Source organism: Micropterus salmoides, unplaced genomic scaffold (genome assembly GCF_014851395.1).
Source record: "Micropterus salmoides isolate LMB-PRFRI ecotype aquatic unplaced genomic scaffold, ASM1485139v1 Ms_hic_scaffold_15, whole genome shotgun sequence".
Taxonomy (NCBI): Eukaryota; Metazoa; Chordata; class Actinopteri; order Centrarchiformes; family Centrarchidae; genus Micropterus; species Micropterus salmoides.
The window spans coordinates 8,953,904-8,972,327 of NW_024040596.1; the positions used below are offsets into that span (position 1 = coordinate 8,953,904).

General features: G+C 39.6%; 2 protein-coding genes across 3 annotated transcripts; one reads left to right on the forward strand and one right to left on the reverse strand.

Annotated features, from left to right (window-relative positions):
• Positions 1–360: 360 nt before the first annotated feature.
• On the forward strand, positions 361–6,797 carry LOC119903916 (GTPase IMAP family member 8-like). Of its 2 annotated transcripts, none has more exons than XM_038720218.1 (5): positions 361–789; positions 1,343–2,053; positions 2,766–4,115; positions 4,241–4,296; positions 5,715–6,797. In XM_038720218.1, the coding sequence occupies exons 1-5, from the start codon at positions 744–746 to the stop codon at positions 5,934–5,936; spliced, it is 2,385 nt and encodes a 794-aa protein (XP_038576146.1). In that variant the 5' UTR covers positions 361–743; the 3' UTR covers positions 5,937–6,797. The 2 variants fall into 2 exon arrangements, with proteins under 2 accessions (XP_038576146.1, XP_038576145.1); XM_038720217.1 differs by having other exon boundaries at positions 362–789; positions 4,235–4,296.
• A 1,418-nt stretch (positions 6,798–8,215) lies between these two features.
• On the reverse strand, positions 8,216–9,645 carry LOC119903841 (putative gustatory receptor clone PTE01). Its single transcript, XM_038720089.1, has one exon. The coding sequence runs from the start codon at positions 9,579–9,581 to the stop codon at positions 8,631–8,633; it is 951 nt and encodes a 316-aa protein (XP_038576017.1). The 5' UTR covers positions 9,582–9,645; the 3' UTR covers positions 8,216–8,630.
• Between the last annotated feature and the right edge of the window lie 8,779 nt (positions 9,646–18,424).

An 18,424-nucleotide genomic window follows, 5' to 3' on the forward strand; every position in this document is an offset into this window, starting at 1 on the left:
CTTTCTGAGGAAGCTGGAAAAGTGTGATTCTTGTTTTTTCAACATTATACTTAATGTTATGATATCTTGAACCTCAAACTTTGTTTTCAACCACATGTTTTTCTATACAATATAACATTCATGACAAAAGAAGCAAAAATCAAACTTAGGGTTGAAGAAAAACATCCTTGGGTATTACTTAGGTCTAATAGGGGGTTAAAGTAGAACACTCAGCTAATCTTCCCAATCAGGACTGTGTGGATGTGATTTAATCAGGTTTGATTGAAAGCTCTGATTGGTGCACAGACCTTTTGGAAACCAGAGATAAACTGAAAACATTGATGATAACGCATAAATCTAACCCAAACCAATCCTATCGCCAATCTGCGGCTGATTGTTAAGCGTTTGTGTAGCAAAGACATCGACTAGACACTGACGGATTAACAGTGGTTATATTTATTTATTTTGGTGTAAATTATTGCTACAGTCCAGTGTAACAACGCTGGTAGGCCTACAAGTTTGTCCGCTGTGTGATAATTAGCCTAAATTATATCTTAAATCATTTCTTAGAGGAATAGGTTATATGACTGGTTGGGTTGTCTGGACTTTGACCGCTTATCAGCCAGAATGGTGAGTCAAACATTAAAACACAGGATTACTTTGGGGACAGACGATGTGGTTTCACTTATGTGTGTTTGTCTAAAACACTGATTTAAAATATAATATAGGCTAACTGATAAATATAGGCCTATGACAGAATAAAGATGGAAGAAAGAGCTTCGATGGGCTGCAGAGCCGAGACACGGAAAGGTATGCATAACATTTCACTTACCTTTAAAGTCTATGAGTAGGCTATTAAAAGTAGCTCTCGTCTTTGTGACAGTTATGTGACATTATGTTTATGGTTGTCAAAGAAAAGCAAGCGGGAAGTAATCAATATCCTAGCAAGGTCTATTTTGTAGCTGTCCTAGAGCTTAATTCAATTGCATTAAGTAAGAGGTTTTCAAAGTAAACAACAGTAAAACAAAAAAACTATTTTGCCTCTACTACTTTAAGAACTTCTCATCCATGTTTGCTAATAAATTGAGTTCAAAGTTTGTTCTTGACCTTGGAGAACAACTAAACAAACTCAGTCCATTTTGTAGCTGTTCTGGAGCTTTCGAGCGCATCACACAAGCTTCCTCATCAACCACTGTTTTCAATGTCCAAAATTAACATAGTTCAAGAGCATAGATCCTTCTAGGTTAATTGGAAATTGTTTTTGATCATGTTTTTAGTATAATTACAATACCTGCATTATATCAGGGCCTTGCTATGATGACATATTTTTGCACTGCTGCTGAATAATGTTGTCTGCTGCCAGGGAGTCTTCAGGAGCTGAGGATTGTCCTCCTGGGGCACGACTGGCTGGAGAAGAGTCTGACAGGAAACACCATCCTCGGCCGACAGATGTTTGATATCAACAGAGATGTGAAGATGTGTGTTAGGAGACAGGGCATTATTGATGATGGGCATAGGCGAGTTATTATCATCAACAGCCCTGAAAGGTGGATCCAGTACTCTGTCCGGGATCCGAGTCTGGTGAACAACAACATGTCATCCTGCGCAGCCATGTGCCCACCAGGACCTCATGCCTTTCTTTTGGTCATACCCATCAGCTCCCACCGAGGCAGGGAGTGGACAGTAGAGGGACCCCTTGAGCTGCTAAATAACACAGTGTGGAGAAACACAATAGTAATATTCACTAGATGTGAGAGACTGCTAGGGTCTTCCGTAGAGGGCTACACTGCAAAACATAGGTTTCTCAAAGCCCTTTTGGAGAGGTGTGGACATAGACATCACCTTTTAGACACAAGCATTTGGGGAAAAGATGATGTTACTCAGGTTGCAGAGCTTTTGGAGAAAATTGATGCAATGGTTGCAGGAAACATAAAGGCAGGGGTAGGTTGTTATGTGACCACAAATGAGGAAGTCCCTGGAAGAACTGATAGTAGAAAAAAGGAGGTAGAAGAGAGGGCGACTCTGAGAAGAATTAATGTGCAGAAGGCCAGAAGTACACTCAGATCTCTAATGGGTAAGTTTCACTTAAAGCATCGTAATAAATATTTTTATAATAACACTGGATCCAGTGACCATGTATAATATGGAAGGGGTCACATGTACTGATTTGTTTCACTCTCTGTGCTGTCATAGTGCAGCTTTTGGCCACAAAAAAGCTTTTAAAACCCTCACTGCATCCTACCTGCCCAGCACTAAACAGCTGACAGACAGCGACTAACTGGGGAACATAGGGGAGCATTTAGCAGCTAATCAGCCAAAATATTCCTTCAGGAGTTGTTGGAGACCACAATCTGAGCTAAAAGGAGACTGAATATTAATTTACAAATTATAATCCAAATTATAGTAGCCATGTTGCTTCATATCTGCTTGATGCGTAATTAGGAAATTGGACGCCACATCAATTTAAAAGGTGGTCTTACAGTATGTCAGTGCATGTTTTGCTGCCCCAAGTATAGAGAAACTCCGTTACAGCAGGTTTAAATTAACATGGTAACATTACAGTTGAATAAAACTACTCCCACACTACAACAATTTATTTACTTATTTATTTAAGTTATATCAAACAACAAAGGTTTCTTAGAACAAAGCTTTCCCCTTTTGTTTGGGTACCACTGACGTGTAATAAATTATATTTCTCAGTTCATCCAAACATGAGATTCCTCCAAAATGAAAATATATCCCTGATAAATATTATTGCCTAAATTCTGGATTTGCTTTTAATACAGGAGAGTCGCCCCCGATTTCAGTGCTTCGAATTCTCATTGTGGGACCAAAGCAGGTTGGGAAGAGCTCGGCTGGAAACACTATCCTTGGTGATGAAGTCTTTCCTGCTGGACATCCAACGTTACAGTGCACTGAGAGACACGGTGATGTTCACAAAAAGCGAGTCACTGTGGTTGACACCCCTGGCTGGCATGGGAGATACTGCTCAGAAGATACTCCACGGGAGTTACAACAGAGGATTACCCACAGTGCATCTCTGTGTGCCCCCAATCCCCATGCTGTCCTCGTGGTGGTACGCAGCGATGAGACTTTTACTGAAACCGACAGGTTGAATGTGGAGGAACACTTGAGCTTACTTGGATTTTGGGGGTGGACTCGAACCATTGTGCTGTTCACCTGGGGAGACAAACTGGGAGTCACTCCCATTGAGGAGCACATTGAGAAATGGCCTGCTCTTCAGTGGTTGGTGGACAAATGTGGAAATAGGTATCATGTTTTTGATAACTCAAACAAAGTTGAAGACATTCAGGTTAGAGAACTGCTGTCAAAGATTGAGGAAACAGAAGTGGGGAATGATACTGGACACTGGTTGCAGAGTTTTATGAAACTCAAAGAAAGCAACAGGAAGCTGGATCAAAACTCCAAAAAGTTTGCCATACAGCTCAAAAGGGCAAGGATGGACAATAATCTCCTGAGGCAAACAGTCAATGAGAAGGAGAGGATAGTAGAGGGCATGGCTAAGACAGCCAAAGGGAAAAATGAGCAGATTGAAGCTCTGAAGGCGTCGAGGGAAAGGGAGATAGAAGAGAGGAAAAATAAAGACTACGAACAAGAGATTGGCAGAAGATTAGTGGAGGCTGAGAGGGAGAACAAGCAGCTCAAACAAGTCATTATAGGAAAAGACAGAATGATAACAAGCCTCAGGGAAAGATGTGCGCTGAAAGATGGTGTGGTTAAAACTACAAAGCAAAGCAGTGAGGTTGAAAAGGAAGTGCAAAAAGAAAGAATAAAAGAACAAGAACGAGAGGCAGCAGGCATTATGAAAAAATGTGAGAAGAAAGATAAAGAGCTGGACCAAATGCTGATGAATCACAAAATAAAAGCAAAAGAGCTTAAAGAGACGATTGAACAGCTGAAGAAAGAAAATGACGATACAAAGAAGGCATTGAAAGCCACAATCAAAGGGATGCAGAGGCACAATCAAAAAAACGAAACCAGTAGAACCAATAAGATGAACACTGTGCATAACCACCACAGGAAAACAATCACGGACCTCAAGATGGAGTTAGGCCGACAACAAAAATGGGTGTTCACAGTACCATTGAGCCACCGTGGAGACACCGTTAAACCCAGTGAGTACGAACTAATCCACAGCATAAATCCAGAGTGAAACGATCTGGTGTAGTTTAAAAGATGAATATCCTTTAATTGACTGTAACCTTCCAAGTAAATGTCATTAACCTTTTTCAAGTTACAGAGACAGAACAGACAAGGCTGGTAGTTTTGGACCATGAGATCGTGCTACACGAAAAGGTGAGTGAAAATAGCTGAGTTCACCATTTTTGCAAAATAATTAATAAACCCAAACAGATCAATTAAATCTTTGCTGGAAATTGCATTAGGTGATTGATGCAACACACGTTACTTCTGTTAAACTGGTTTTTAATTATGTCACAAAGCCCAACTTTATTAATTTTAACAGGAGAAGTTAATTTTCTAAAGCCAGTCAATCTGGAGTTACCATTAACTACACCATACTGATAAGACCTGTGTTCTGGGGGGTTTCCTCCCCTGCATATCACAGAGATGTATCTGGGGAGCGAGAATGTATTCAGCAAATTTCATGGTAGTTTGCTTTTCAAATCTACATATACTGTATATGCACGACTGGTAATTTCAGCCCAACTGTGGTGCAACAGAAAATCTCGAAGCCATAAATATCCACCACATGTTTCAATTGAATTTGGAATTCTTCACAACTCTCTTTACCAAATTACACGATAATCCCTCCAATAGCTGTAAAGATATTTCAACTTTATTTCCATTTATCTTTTGTTATATTTAAGTCTGACTGTCCTTGGGTTTATTTAAAAAAAAAAAACAGATTCTTCTAGGAACATGAGATAATAAGTTGACCCAATACAGACAACAACCATGTACCAACATGTCAATTTAAATATTCTCACTACATATAACAGAAGCACATATTTTAATCACTCCTGTAAGGTCAAGGTCCAATGTATTTATAGTGCACTTTAAAAACAAACAAGGTTTGTGCCAAAGTACTTTCAACAAACGCAACTGAGCAGAAAGATATTATCACAAGACATAGGTACTTAAATACACACACATATACACATATACGCGTGCCTACAGACATTCCTGTATATCAATGTAAAATGCAAATCATGTCAAGAACCATTGCAGGGAAAGATAAAAGTCTAGCTTCAGCATTCTGTACCAGTTGTAACAGAGGCCTGGTTGATACCAAAATATTGGATGGAACAGTATGATATCTGTATTATTTTTATTTTATTGTAGAAAGATGTTAGCACATCCCCTCCTTTAATATCATCAAGACATTTTGAAACCGTAATGGGTCTGATTGGGTCATTGGGTTGGATGGTACAGCGTGCCATCTGCATAACAGTGAAATTAGATATCGTGATTCTGGTACAAGGGAGTCGTAGATTAACTTAGGCTTTTCAAAAATGTTAATGCTGTAAAGGAATGGTAGCATCTGTTGGAGGACTACTTTCTACTCACGAAGGACTAAAGTTATTTGGTGTTAGTGGATCAATGCTTGTTTTTTTTAAGAACGGGTTGGGTTGAACAGTTATACCTTATGTGGAGTGGCAATAGTGTTTTAATTTTATATTGCTGAATGGTGGGGTAGTAGTAGTAGATAGTATATTCATACAGTGATTCTTATTTTCATTCTGGTTCCATAGAGGGAGACTGCAGACCAAGAGTGGCAACTTGATTCTGACTGGACTCTGTCATGGCTGAGGGCTGGAGGTGCTGCGCTGGGAGCTGCAGTTGGGGCCCTTGCTGGCTCCTCCCAGGTGGCTACAAGGTTGTGCACCAGATCAGCTGTTGGGGCTGCGGCCGGGACTCTGCTGGGCAGCTTACTGGTCCAGGGAGCCAGGCCCCAGCAGAGGAAAACCGAATAATCCACCAACAGCAAGTGAACTTCTACCATAAGACATAAGATGCCTTTTAAGGCATCATGGACATAAAATTTCTTATACAGTAACTAGGAGAGCATCTGGATAATGCTTGGGAGGAAGAACATCTATAACCACCATAAATCAATGCACATATACAGGAGCATGTGCACTTGTTGACTATACAAGGAGCTCACTTAGCTAAGCTGTCCATCTATCTGTGAATACTGTAGTTTTTGTCCAATGTTAGGAAATGATTTAACTAACAACAGCAGTTCACACATTTTAAAACCTCTAATGTTGTCTTCACACTGACTTCAACCAAGCACTATCTCTTCTTTTCAGTTGGTTTTGTTATTTTACTGTGCAGTTACATAACATTGCAAAGTACAACAACAGATCCTCTTATTATTTTTCCAGTCTATAATACAGAATTTGATGCAGTGTGGAATCATGAATGGTTCAGTTGTCTCTCTGTTCATATTAAATCTAGACTGCTAAAGGATCTGATCAAAGATTGCGGGTCTAAGGCTTGAGTCAAGTTTTCAAACTGTGTACACCAAAAGTCAAATTGTGTATACCTTGTCTCGTAATATTACAGTAGACCAATCTCTTATTTTAGTTGAATAACTTCAGCGTTCATTGTTTTCCTATCAAAAAGAAGATTTATAATCCTATGGGCTTGAATAAACAGGTTAAAGAACTCTTTTTTTCCCTCAGTCAGTCAGATTGTTTAATCAGAGTTTGGGTTCTCAGTAGTTCCCAGTGTTCTTGTGTAGACTTGTGTAGGGAGTGATTAAACTGATATCAGTGGAGCCACTTCATCCTCAGAAGAGGTCTGAGCAGATAAATAAATGAAAACATCTGTGTGGGTGTACTGTGTTCGTCCTTGTGATGACATTGAAGGATTCTAAACCTTTAAGGCGTAGCTTTAGTTGGCAAATCTGCATTAATGGAGACAAATATGAACTCAATGAACTCAACGTTTTACGCATCAAAATCAGAGAGACGCAGCTCTGGCATTCTTTCTGTTGGACAAGTATGTTGTGTGTCGAAGTTGCTTGATGTTTAGCTGTGTTAGCAAAGTTGTTGATGTTTTTGATCACATGTAATATAATCAGAATCAGAATCAGTTTTATTGCCAGGTATGTGTACACATACGAGGAATTTGACTCAGGATTGTACATTGCTCACGATGTGCTTACTTATACAATATATAATAATATAATAATAATAAAATCAGATACAAACTACAGAATAGACCACACTAATATTCACACTATGAACAAAACAATATAGACATATTGACAAATAGTGCAGTAATCAGAGTGCAAAGGATGCAAGAGTAAACTATTGTCATTATGTACATGTTGAAGGTGGATATGATATACAGGCATACATGTACCCATGTACACAGTGTGATGGAGCATAGTGCAAAGGATGCTGGAAAAATAAAACAAGACCTACGACCTTATGACCTGAGGTGGGTGTATTGGTATACAGTATATACAATAATCATAATCATAACAAATGCACGGGTATAGCTGTCCTTATTTACAAGAGCAGTAAATGAATTAATTAACATTAATTTACTTTGAAACGGTACCAAATCACAAACAAATACCATTAAGTTACTCTGTAAACACCCATCACATCACAGGTCACTTATTCAAACTTGAAGTTGGGTGGAGTATGCTAGAATTACATGAAGTCATCAGACTTCACAAACTAATAAAAATTAAAGCTGGAAGCAGCGTGGAACAGACCCTCGCCCCCACACTGCAGTTATCAAACATTAAATGTGACAAATATCTGACAATGTGTGGTCAAAGTGCTACAGTTACTTATTTAAAAACATTGAATCTGTTAGCAGGCTTACTCATTTTGAAAGATTGTAAATGTGTCACCAAAAGTAGAATAATAGTAATCTTACCAAAAAACAATAGGTTTCTTGCACTTTCAGTGGCAGGGACGGTTGGGCCCTGGCAACTACTAGGAGGGACAAAGAGAAGTCATTCCATCACACACTTTACACACCTATATGGACTTTAGAAAGAGAAAACACCAGTGTGGGTGAAACATGGGTCTATAGGGTTGTTAAGTATAACATATTACAGAAGAAACTTAGTAATCACATCTATCCGAGTCACTATAAGCAGCTTATTATTATAACCATTTTTTCTATTTTACTTTACTTGTCATGCAGATTACCATCATATTGATATTTGTATATTTATTACAAGAATATAAAGAAATGAAATTAACTGCTTTGCTATTTACAAAATTTCGAAATACAGGACGCTACAGATGTTCTAACCGTTTTTCAAGTTAATGTACAACTTCAGTTACTCTACTGTGTATAATTCAAATACAGTACAGTGCTGTATATAAATATAGCTTACTGTAGTTAAAATTATGATTAGGCTGAAGCCTAAAACAGTACAAATACAGTAATGTCAGTAGTGCAAACAGGCTACTAAGCCACAGCTGGGTGGTGGTTTTAGTGCATTTATACATTTTTAACACCCTTTGTTAATCAAACATAAAAAACATATACTGAGGGCCTGTATTTATCCGTCATGTCCAGACAACAGATTGGGTCATTCTGCATACATTTTCTGGAAAACCTTAAAACAGAGATCATACATATATATCTTAAAGCAAAAACGCTTTTTATTATTGTTTTCCTATTAAATTGAACTAGAGATTAAACTTAATGGAAAAGTAATTTTCAGTATAAACTAAGTCAAGAATTCTGTTTCGTATTTTGGTCAGTTTAAATCCATATATTAGAGGATTAATAACAGGAGGAATCAGCAGTAATTCTATATGGATGAAGTTTTGAAAGCTTTGAGGTAAATCTGTGGAACCAAATCGCATATGCATCAAATCAAAAAGTACTACAACCAAGAAAGTGACTAGAGAGGTAAAATGAGGCACACATGTCTGCATAAACTTCACCCTGTCATCTTTGGACCTCACACAAGTTCTAATAAGATGCATATAAGTCCAAAATATGAAAAGGCCATGAGACACATACATGAAAATTATGGTATATGTAACTACATTGTTTGAGAAAGTGTCAGCTTCAGGGCAAGCAAGTTTAACAATCATCCAGTTGACACAAAATAGTCTGTGAATATATGTACTACATAACTTTAGTCTTGAAGTGAGCACAATATTTATGGAGGAAATGCAGAAAGGTGTCATCCAGGAGAAACATACCAGCAGAGACAACCTCCACTTTGTCATGAAAGAGTGGTAGTGCAGTGGTCGACATATAGCCAGATATCTGTCATAAGCCATAACTGCTAAAATTGACAAATCACAGCAAAGAAATGAGTGTATGATAAAAGCCTGTATAAAGCATCCTTCATATGAGATTTCTTGAGAAGAGGACAGCAGATCTAAGAGGAATTTGGGGTAGAAACCTGTGGTTCCTTGAAGTCCATTCATGCAAAAACTGCACAATAAGATGTACATAGGTTCATGCATGTTTTCATCTAAGATTATGATCATGATGACAGAGATATTTAAAAACAAAACCACACAATAATACAGTAAAGTGAGTGAAAAAATAGAAATTCTGTAATTTAGTGTCTCATCTATCCCTGAGAGAGTGAAAATTCTTACAACAGAAACATTAGTCATGATTAGAAAACAAATCGTTCTACCTGTCTACCAGTGTTACAACATACAGAAGCAGGTTACAAAGTAGTATGTGCAGTCTGTTCTGCCTCTGGTTCCTCTCCACACTATCTATAAATAACATCTTTGACTGTGACAACACAACAATTGGGAATTCAGTTGGTCCAGTAAAACATGGGGAGAAGTAATCAAAACAATTAAGAAGATAATTTGCCCAGCATAAAAAAATCATAATCTTTGGATCATCTGTCAACAAATCTGCAGTTACATTGCAAAGGCAACATTTGCATGAAATTATGGCTATTATTTTCATAATAGCTTATTTCACTATTGCCATCAGTTCTTTTAGACTTGTCTGCAGTCTTTGACACTGACGATCATACTGTTGTAATTGATCGGCTATGAAAATGGTTCAGGGTATCTGGTGTAGCTTTCCTGGGTCCCAGACTGAAGCATTTTAGTATTTCATAAAATTACTAAACAGAAATGTATCTTGTAACAATGAGATAAAACATCTTAATTAAAGTCCTAGTCTCCATGACTCCCAATTTACATTGTTCATTACAACATCCAGTAAGTTTTTTTTCACCAGAAAAAATCCAGTAATTTGATGTGTAAATTCTTAGAGCATCTCTTTCCTGCCGCACCTAGTTTTGTGGAAATTCATGAATAGCCAACTGGCTGTCATAGATTCAACCATTTCTGTCATAGGTTTTTGTCATAGAAGCCTTCATGACAGGACGAGATGGTGGCAATGTAGGTTTTGACCGTACTGAACGCCAGACCCCCGTCCATGAGCAGCTTGAAGAACGACAGCACCCCTGGCTAACCCACTCTCTCAAGAGAGAGAGGAGTCCAGCACCACACCCAGATAGGTGAGCCTCTGAGAGGAGAGAGGAGCGCTCTTCTTCCATTTCACCGTTAAACCCAGGTGAGACAGGTGTGCTATGAGCTTGGCTGTCTGCACCACCGCCTCGTCCTGAGAAGAAAAGCGCAGGAACTTCCTGTGTTCGAGGATGTCAGGAACGTGAAAGTATGTGTCCTTCAGGTCGATGGAGGGGAGCCAGTCTCCCTGACGCACACACTCCAACACCTGTTTTACTGTCAACATGCAAAAAGGTCTCTCCATAATCACTTTGTTGAACAGTGATAGATCCAGGATGGGCCTTACACCCTCCATTTTCTTTCTGTGGCATGGGAGGCCTGGCAGGCAGTGACCTCCATGCTCCACCGAACAGGAGAGCTTAGCTCCTGGCGGGGGGAAGGAGGGTCATGGCGCTCCCTGCTGCATGTTGGGCCTTTGTGAGTCAATCTGAAGTCAAGGCGAAGCCACCGGGGGAAGCGAGCCAATATTCATTCACGCTCCGCCGCTTGGGTGGGTGCGAGCCACATTGTGAGACACCTTCACACACAGTCAGATGGGTCTGTTTGTGTGTGCCAGGAGGGACCACACGAGGCAGTGTAGTCGCCCTTGTGGGTCCACAGCCGTACCGCATTCCTGGTGGGGGAAGGAAGGCAAAGGCAGACATAGCCGCTAGGGTCCGCACGAGGTGGTGCATCCACACTTGTGGGCTCATTACCATGCCACTCCCCCAGGCTCATCTCCGTTGGGAAGAGGAGGGGGAGGACAGTGTTGGCATACATGTGGGCCGAGGCCAGCCACCTGACCATGTCAGGGATGGGGGCAAGGAGAGAGAGAATGTGCAGCTTTGCAGCAAGCCCAAGGTGTTTGTTAGTTGTTCGGGTTGAGCGGGGAGCCGCTGCGAAGGCTTCGTCCAGAGGGAAGCCGGCGTGCTGCAGTCTGAGGCACATCTCGCATCGGGGATGGAGGTCCCCTGACAGGACGAAATCACGGATTTTTGCTTGTTGCTTGCCCTGTTCTTCACTCAATATAGTTTTCCCAAATGTCAATAGTATTTGAAAATGATGAGTTCCTATTGTATATCTGGCCAAAAAATCCCACTCTCCAACCCTTGCTAGTTCACTGGATGCTATTGTTGTAGTATCTGTCTTGATACCACTTTTTGATGGTCTTGGTCTCTTTTGATGGCCACATTTGTATTCGGTTTGTCTTGGTCTCGGACACTAACGACTAGGGATTTTATTTCATGACCAGTCAAGATCATAAATTTGCAAAGAACAATAAATTGCTTATGCATTGTCTAATTTAATTGTTAACATCATAATTTTTATTGGATGTAAAACGTATTCCTTCAAATGCAACCAATAACTTTAAAATGTGTTGTCGCCCGTCACGTGTGGAATGAAGATGCTTTCATTGATTTCAGCTCTTTGTGTTTGTATGTGGGTGTTTAAATGGGAATGTGGATTTTTAAGATCAATTTGAGAAGTACCTATTATCTCGTTCCACATTTTATTGTGTGTCATGTAATGTGGGGAACTGGTCTTGGTCTTGACTTGGTCTCGGTTTGGGTGGTCTTGACTACAACACTACTGGATGCTAATGCTAAGTCTATGTCTGAGACACAATCTCCACCTGTCCATAAATTCCTCTATAGTGTTCCCATTATCATCCTTTATTCTACTACCCCAAGGAGGGTTGTGGGAGATAAAATCCCCCCACCCAAATGATCTGGTTCCCTATTTGTTCCATAACCTTCTCCAACTCATTTAAATTTATTTGTAAACAAGGATTATAAAAGTTTACTATTATAATAATAATAATAATAATAATAATATAATAATAATAATAATAATAATAATAATACATTTTATTTATAACGCACTTTTCATCAAAAGATTTCAAAGTGCTACAAGTTAGAAAAAACAAAAATGAGCAGTTCTTTAGAAAACATCTAACATCAAACAACAAACATCTAAAGGGGACCAAAAGCTTTGCTAAACAGAAATGTCTTAAGGCCTTTTTTAAAACAGTCAGTGGATTGAGGTGCCCTTAAGGTGTCAGGGAGGGCATTCCACAGATGTGGGGCAGCAGCACAAAATGCCGTTGTCCTGAGTCTGGTTCTGGGTAGGTGGAGGAGGTTTGAGTGAGTGGAGTGAAGGGAACGGGTTGTGTTTCCCAATGAGAAGTGTGCTGTCCCTATATCTTTACTATAACACATTCTAGTTTGGACTTGATCTGTACTTTCTGGTACTGTACATCTGATATTATAAATGTTGCATGCCCTCCTCCTGATTTTCCATTTTGATCATATCTGACACTTTCGTATCCAGGAATCACAAAATCCAAGCATGGTTTAAGCCAAGTTTCATCACCTCTGGTAAATCTTTAAATTCGTCTGCAAATATCTTAAATTCCTGCCCGTTAGCCACCAAACTCCGTGCATTCCATTGTGTCTTTCTGCAGCATCCACCACAACTTTAATAATGTCAGATCTTCTGGACTGGTCTCTAGCTACCCACAGAACATCTACCATGAATGCCAGGAACGACTGGGTTCCGACGATCTGCTTAGCTTTCTCCTTAACTGGAGGGAGATCAGAAGTTCCCCCGTTCCCCTCACTTAAACAGCTCTAACATGATCCTCACACCCCGACTAAGGATTTACATAGTCGAATCAGAATCATCAAGCCCTGCCCATAGTCAACCGATAGTCGAATCATGTGTGTTTTTGTGCACGGCGATTGCAAGCGGGGGTAGGGGTGGGTAACACATAGTAGCTCTGCTTTAATCTTGAGAAGCTACAAAGCTGCAGTCTCTATTCATTCAACTTACACTGTAAATTTCCAGCTTTCTAGCTAGGCTTCTTGAAGACCCTTTTCTCTCTCTCTCTCTCCCGGTCTTGTGTGAGTTTTGCATGCATGCTGCCGACAACTAAATACACATTGCGGTTCCTCACGGGTCTATTTCAAGTAGCCGGCTATTTAAAAACAATAAACTATTCTTTGTGCGGTTCATCAACGGTGATAAATTATCTGAAAGTCCAGCGAGGTGTGGATAACTCAGCACAACACCAGTTGCTGGGGCTCTGTCTCTTCAGCAAGTGTTCCTCCACTGCCAATTCACACATACACACTACGCCTACACATGTGCACTGATGCCCCAGGGTTAGGGTTACAATTTTGGATTCATTCTCACACTTTAAAAACATTTATTGAAAGTTTTAGTCTTTTTACATGTTTATTTACAGCATTAAATGTTGAAATGTATATTGTAATAGGCTGTATATTAACTTATTGGAAGAAAACTGGTAGTTCTATGTAAAATCAGATGTTGAGCACCCCCATATTGCCAAAATGGCACGATCTTTGTTTCACTGCAAAGCTTCGACTGTGAGATTGACAGACGAATCAGGCTCTACCCAAACCAAGCATCAAATCTTCGACTATTCGGTGTCAGCCCTACAAGACACATGATTTCTACCACAGTTACAGCATTTAACTTCATCATCCTGACATTGAGTAAAATCATGGCTTCCTCCACACAATTTACACCTTTTATTTTCTCCGCTTGCTGCTGCTACGTGCCTATAGCGCTGACCATTGTAACAGCACAGCGGTGGACGGATGTATTATCTCACTGGAAAGCTCATATATCCTAGATTGACTCTTGTTGGCACATTATCTTAATACCACAGCAGTGCCAGGTTCTTTGAATCTCCGTACTACTTCAATCTCAGCTCCCTTTAAATTCTTCAAAATGGCACTCTCTGTCATCTCAGGGCATACGTATATTATTCCTTTAGCATTTTTAACTTGACGAGGAATGAAACGTTCTATAGGCCTGTTAAGCAGATGGTGAACTTTAAGGGTATTCAACCTCTGACCATCATTTCTGCAGAAAACAAGTATATTTCCATTAATCATCATTTTAACATTCAGAAGTGTTCCCATTTTGTTTTTTAGCTCCTCCGACAGTCAGAGGGGGTTTAAGGCCTTGTCACTCTTATCTTTAAATTTAACAATCAGCTTAAATCCACACCCCTCCTCAAAACTTGATATTTTCCTCATGCTTTGGGAATTGTCACTCTCACTCCCATTGTCAGATCTGTCTTTTTTTCAGTTTGCCAGGGAATTTTATAATTACTCCCACCTCCCTAACTTGGCTTTCTTTTCAGCTGCATGTCCTCTCCCCCGTCACGGAAGCCTGTCTGCTGTTTCCAACAGTTCACAATCCAAGCTCATACAGACGATGCCAAAATGAGATACCAGTCCCCGTGTAAGATTGGTGTGTCATAAAAGTAATGTGAATTGCCCACCAAACCGTACAACTCCTTGCTTCGCCACGTCGTCCCGTTCGTTAGTCTTCTGAAATCCGGTCTTCCGTCAGCCAGCAGTTAGCGATTCCCAGTTGGAATTACCTGACTGACCAGTGTCAGCTCTTATTTTGAAAACGGCTTATTGAAGGGACGTGACATCACATAGAAATAATACCCCTGATTGGCTGACTACACGTGTGGATCATAGTCACACACTCACACTGTAAATGCACACTGATCTGAAAACACAGATTCAACACGTGTAGTCATGGAGTTCCACAAGGATCTGTCCTCGGACCACTCCTCTTCACTTTATGTATGCATCCTTTAGGCAATATTATCAGGAAATATTCCATAAGCTTTCATTGTTATGCAGATGATACTCATTTATATCTATCGATCAAGCCAGATGAAACTCATCAGTTAGCTAAACTTCAAATGTGCCTTTAGGATGTTAAAACCTGGATGACCTGTAATTTTCTAATGTTAAACTCAGATAAAACTGAAGTTATTGTTCTGGGGCCTAAGCACCTCCGTGACGCATTATCTAAAGATATAGTTTCCCTTGATGGCATCGCCCTGGCCTCCAGCACCACTGTGAAGAATCTTGGACTTATCGTTGATCAGGACATGTCGTTTAAGTCTCACATTAAGCAAATTTTAAGGACCGCCTTTTTTCACCTACGTAATATTGAGAAAATCAGGAACATCCTGTCTAAAAATTATGCAGAAAAACTAGTCCATGCATTTGTTACTTCTAGGCTGGATTACTGCAATTCCTTATTATCAGGCTCCTCGAAAAAGTCAGTTAAGACTCTTCAGATGATCCAGAATGCTGCAGCACGTGTTCTGACAGGAACCAGGAAAAGAGATCACATTTCTCCTGTTTTAGCTACTTTGCATTGGCTTCCAGTAAAATCCAGAATAGAATTTAAAATCATTCTTCTTACCTACAAAGCTCTTAATGGTCAGGCACCATCTTATCTTAAAGAGCTCATAGTACCTTACTACCCCACCAGAGCACTGCGCTCCCAGAATGCAGGGTTACTTGTGGTTCCTAGAGTCTCCAAAAGTAGACTAGGAGCCAGAGCGTTCAGCTATCAAGCTCCTCTCCTGTGGAACCAGGTTCCAGTTTGGGTTCAGGAGGCAGACACCATCTCCACATTTAAGAGTAGGCTTAAGACTTTCCTCTTTGATAAAGCTTATAGTTAGGGCTGGCTCAGGTGAGTCCTGAACCATCCCTTACTTATGCTGCTATAGACCTAGACTGCCGGGGGATTTCCCATGATGCACTGAGCTCCTCTCTCCTCTACTTTCTCTCCCTCTGTATGCAACCTCATCCCATTATTGCATGTTACTAACACAACTTCTCCCCTTTCCGGTAGTCTTGTGCTTTCTCGTTCCTCTCCTCTCTCCTCCTATTACTTCCTGCAGGTGTTTCTGGCTCTGGAGCTGTGGCTGCGGGTCACCTGCTGCCCCTGTGTTCCTGCTCGACACCCTCTGCTACAACTCTTACTAGTCCTATTATTATTTTTGTTATTATAATCATTAACATTACGATTGTTATCATTAACACTACGATACATATCTATACCATTTTTCATTTAGTCTATAGCAACATCACCTTTGTGTGTGTGTATATTGTGTAGGCTGCCTCCCTCCCCTCTCTCTCCTTCCATCCCTCTCTTTTTCTCTCTGTTCCTCTCTTGCCCTCTCCCTCTGTCTCTCTCTCTCGTCGTCTCTCTCTCTCTCTCTCCCCTCTCTCTCTCTCTCCCTCTCTCTGCTTCACCCCCAACCGGTTTGGCGCTATATAAATAAAATTGAATTGAATTGAACACTTGTATGCTGAAAAGAATGTCTTTATACAAGGGTCTGAAAATACAAGTTAGACTGTGTGTGCTTGCAAATTGTAAGAAGGGCATTTGTAGAAAATTTTAATGAGAAAAACAGCGAAACAGGAGTGCCAAAATTCTGAAAACAAGCAACGCAATCTATAAATATAATATGACCCTCATGCAAAGACAAATCATTTTGCATTCATTTACATTCTGGTTGAGAAGTACAAGTCACTGATTTCAATTTGTGCATTGTTAAGAGTTTGTTTGCAAATTTAAATTCTTTTTGCGGATCATGTTTTACACTTGCAGATCACGAGGAGTTTAAAAATTTTAAATCTATTTACAGATCATCTTTTACATTGCCGGATCATGAGGAGGTGTTTGTTGATTTTAAATTTATTTGTAGATTGTGTTTTACATATGTGGATCATGAGGAGTTTGTTTGCGGATTTAAAATCTATTTGTAGATCTTCTTTTGTGTTTAAAAACTGCAATAGGCATTTTTGACTTATAGTCTCTTTTTTTTTTCAATGATTATGGCATTGTTTGGTCACCACAGCGAAACAGTACACAACAAATGAACAAATGACTTTGCATTCATTCAAATTCCTGTTTTCACGTACAAGTCACTGATTTCCATTTGTGAATTATGATGTGTATTTATAATAATTGTTTTGTAGATTGTGTTTTATATTTGTGGATCATGAAGTGTTTGTATGCAGATTTTGAATCTATTTGAAGATCATGTTTTGTGTTTACAAGTTGTAATATCTATTTGTGTCTTTCACTCTGTCCATTTTTAATAATTATGGCAGCATTTTACCCCCATAGATTGGCTGAGTTCACCAATTTTGCAAAATAATTAATAAGCTTCATCTTCAATCTTCAATGACAATTGCATTAGGTGAAGGATGCAATGCACATTACCTCTGTGAAATGTCTTTATAATTATGTCATAAAGCACAACTTAATAATTTTTAACAGGAGAAGTTAGTTTTGTGAAGCCAGTCTAATCTGGAGTGGCCAGCTAAACCCTACTGACAGGATTATGTTATATGGAGAGTTTCCTCCCCCTGCACATCACAGAGAGGGATCCTCTGGGGAATGTAAATGGATTCAGCAGATATCATGGTTGTTTGCTTTTCAAATCTTTATGCACAACTGGAAATTTTTGCCTTACTGTGAAGCTCCAGAAACTGCACTAACAACAGCATTTCACACATTTTAAAATATACAGCCTCTCGTCATTCACTTAATAGTCAAAAGCCTCTATCGTTGTCTTCACACTCACTGCAAATAAGCAGTATCTCTTCTTTTCTGTTGGTTTTATTATTTTACTGTGCAGTTACATACAGTAACATTGCAAAGTACAACAACAGATCCTGTTATTGTTTTTCCCAATCTATAATACAGAATGTGATGCAGTATGGAATCATGAATGGTACAGTTGTCTCTCCGTTTGTATTAAATCTAGACTGCTAAAGGATCTGATAAAAGACTGTGGATCAAACGCTTGAGTCAAGTTTTCAAACTGTGTACACTAAAAGTACGTTGTCTCTGGCTGGTAATATTACACTAGACCAATCTCATTTTATTTTTGAAGAACATCAGCTTTTATCATCAAACAGAAAATGTACAAACCTATATGGACTCGACTGAACAGGTTAAATTACTCTTTTTTTTCCTCAGCCAGTCTGACTGTTTAAACAGAATTTGGGTTCTCGGTAGTCCTTGGTGTTCTTGTGTAGACTAAGCACTGAATGTAAAAGGGAGAGATTAAATTAATTGCAGTGGAGCCAGTTCTTCTTATTTGTTTTGCTTTAATTGTT

Excerpts from the sequence above, each read along its gene's own strand:
- LOC119903841 (XM_038720089.1), bottom strand. The coding sequence starts at position 9,581 with ATGACTAATGTTTCTGTTGTAAGAATTTTCACTCTCTCAGGGATAGAT.
- LOC119903916 (XM_038720217.1), top strand. The coding sequence starts at position 744 with ATGGAAGAAAGAGCTTCGATGGGCTGCAGAGCCGAGACACGGAAAG. Across the intron at positions 790-1,342 it reads CAGAGCCGAGACACGGAAAG|GGAGTCTTCAGGAGCTGAGG; the intron begins GTATGCATAACA and ends GTCTGCTGCCAG. Across the intron at positions 4,297-5,714 it reads AGATCGTGCTACACGAAAAG|AGGGAGACTGCAGACCAAGA; the intron begins GTGAGTGAAAAT and ends CTGGTTCCATAG.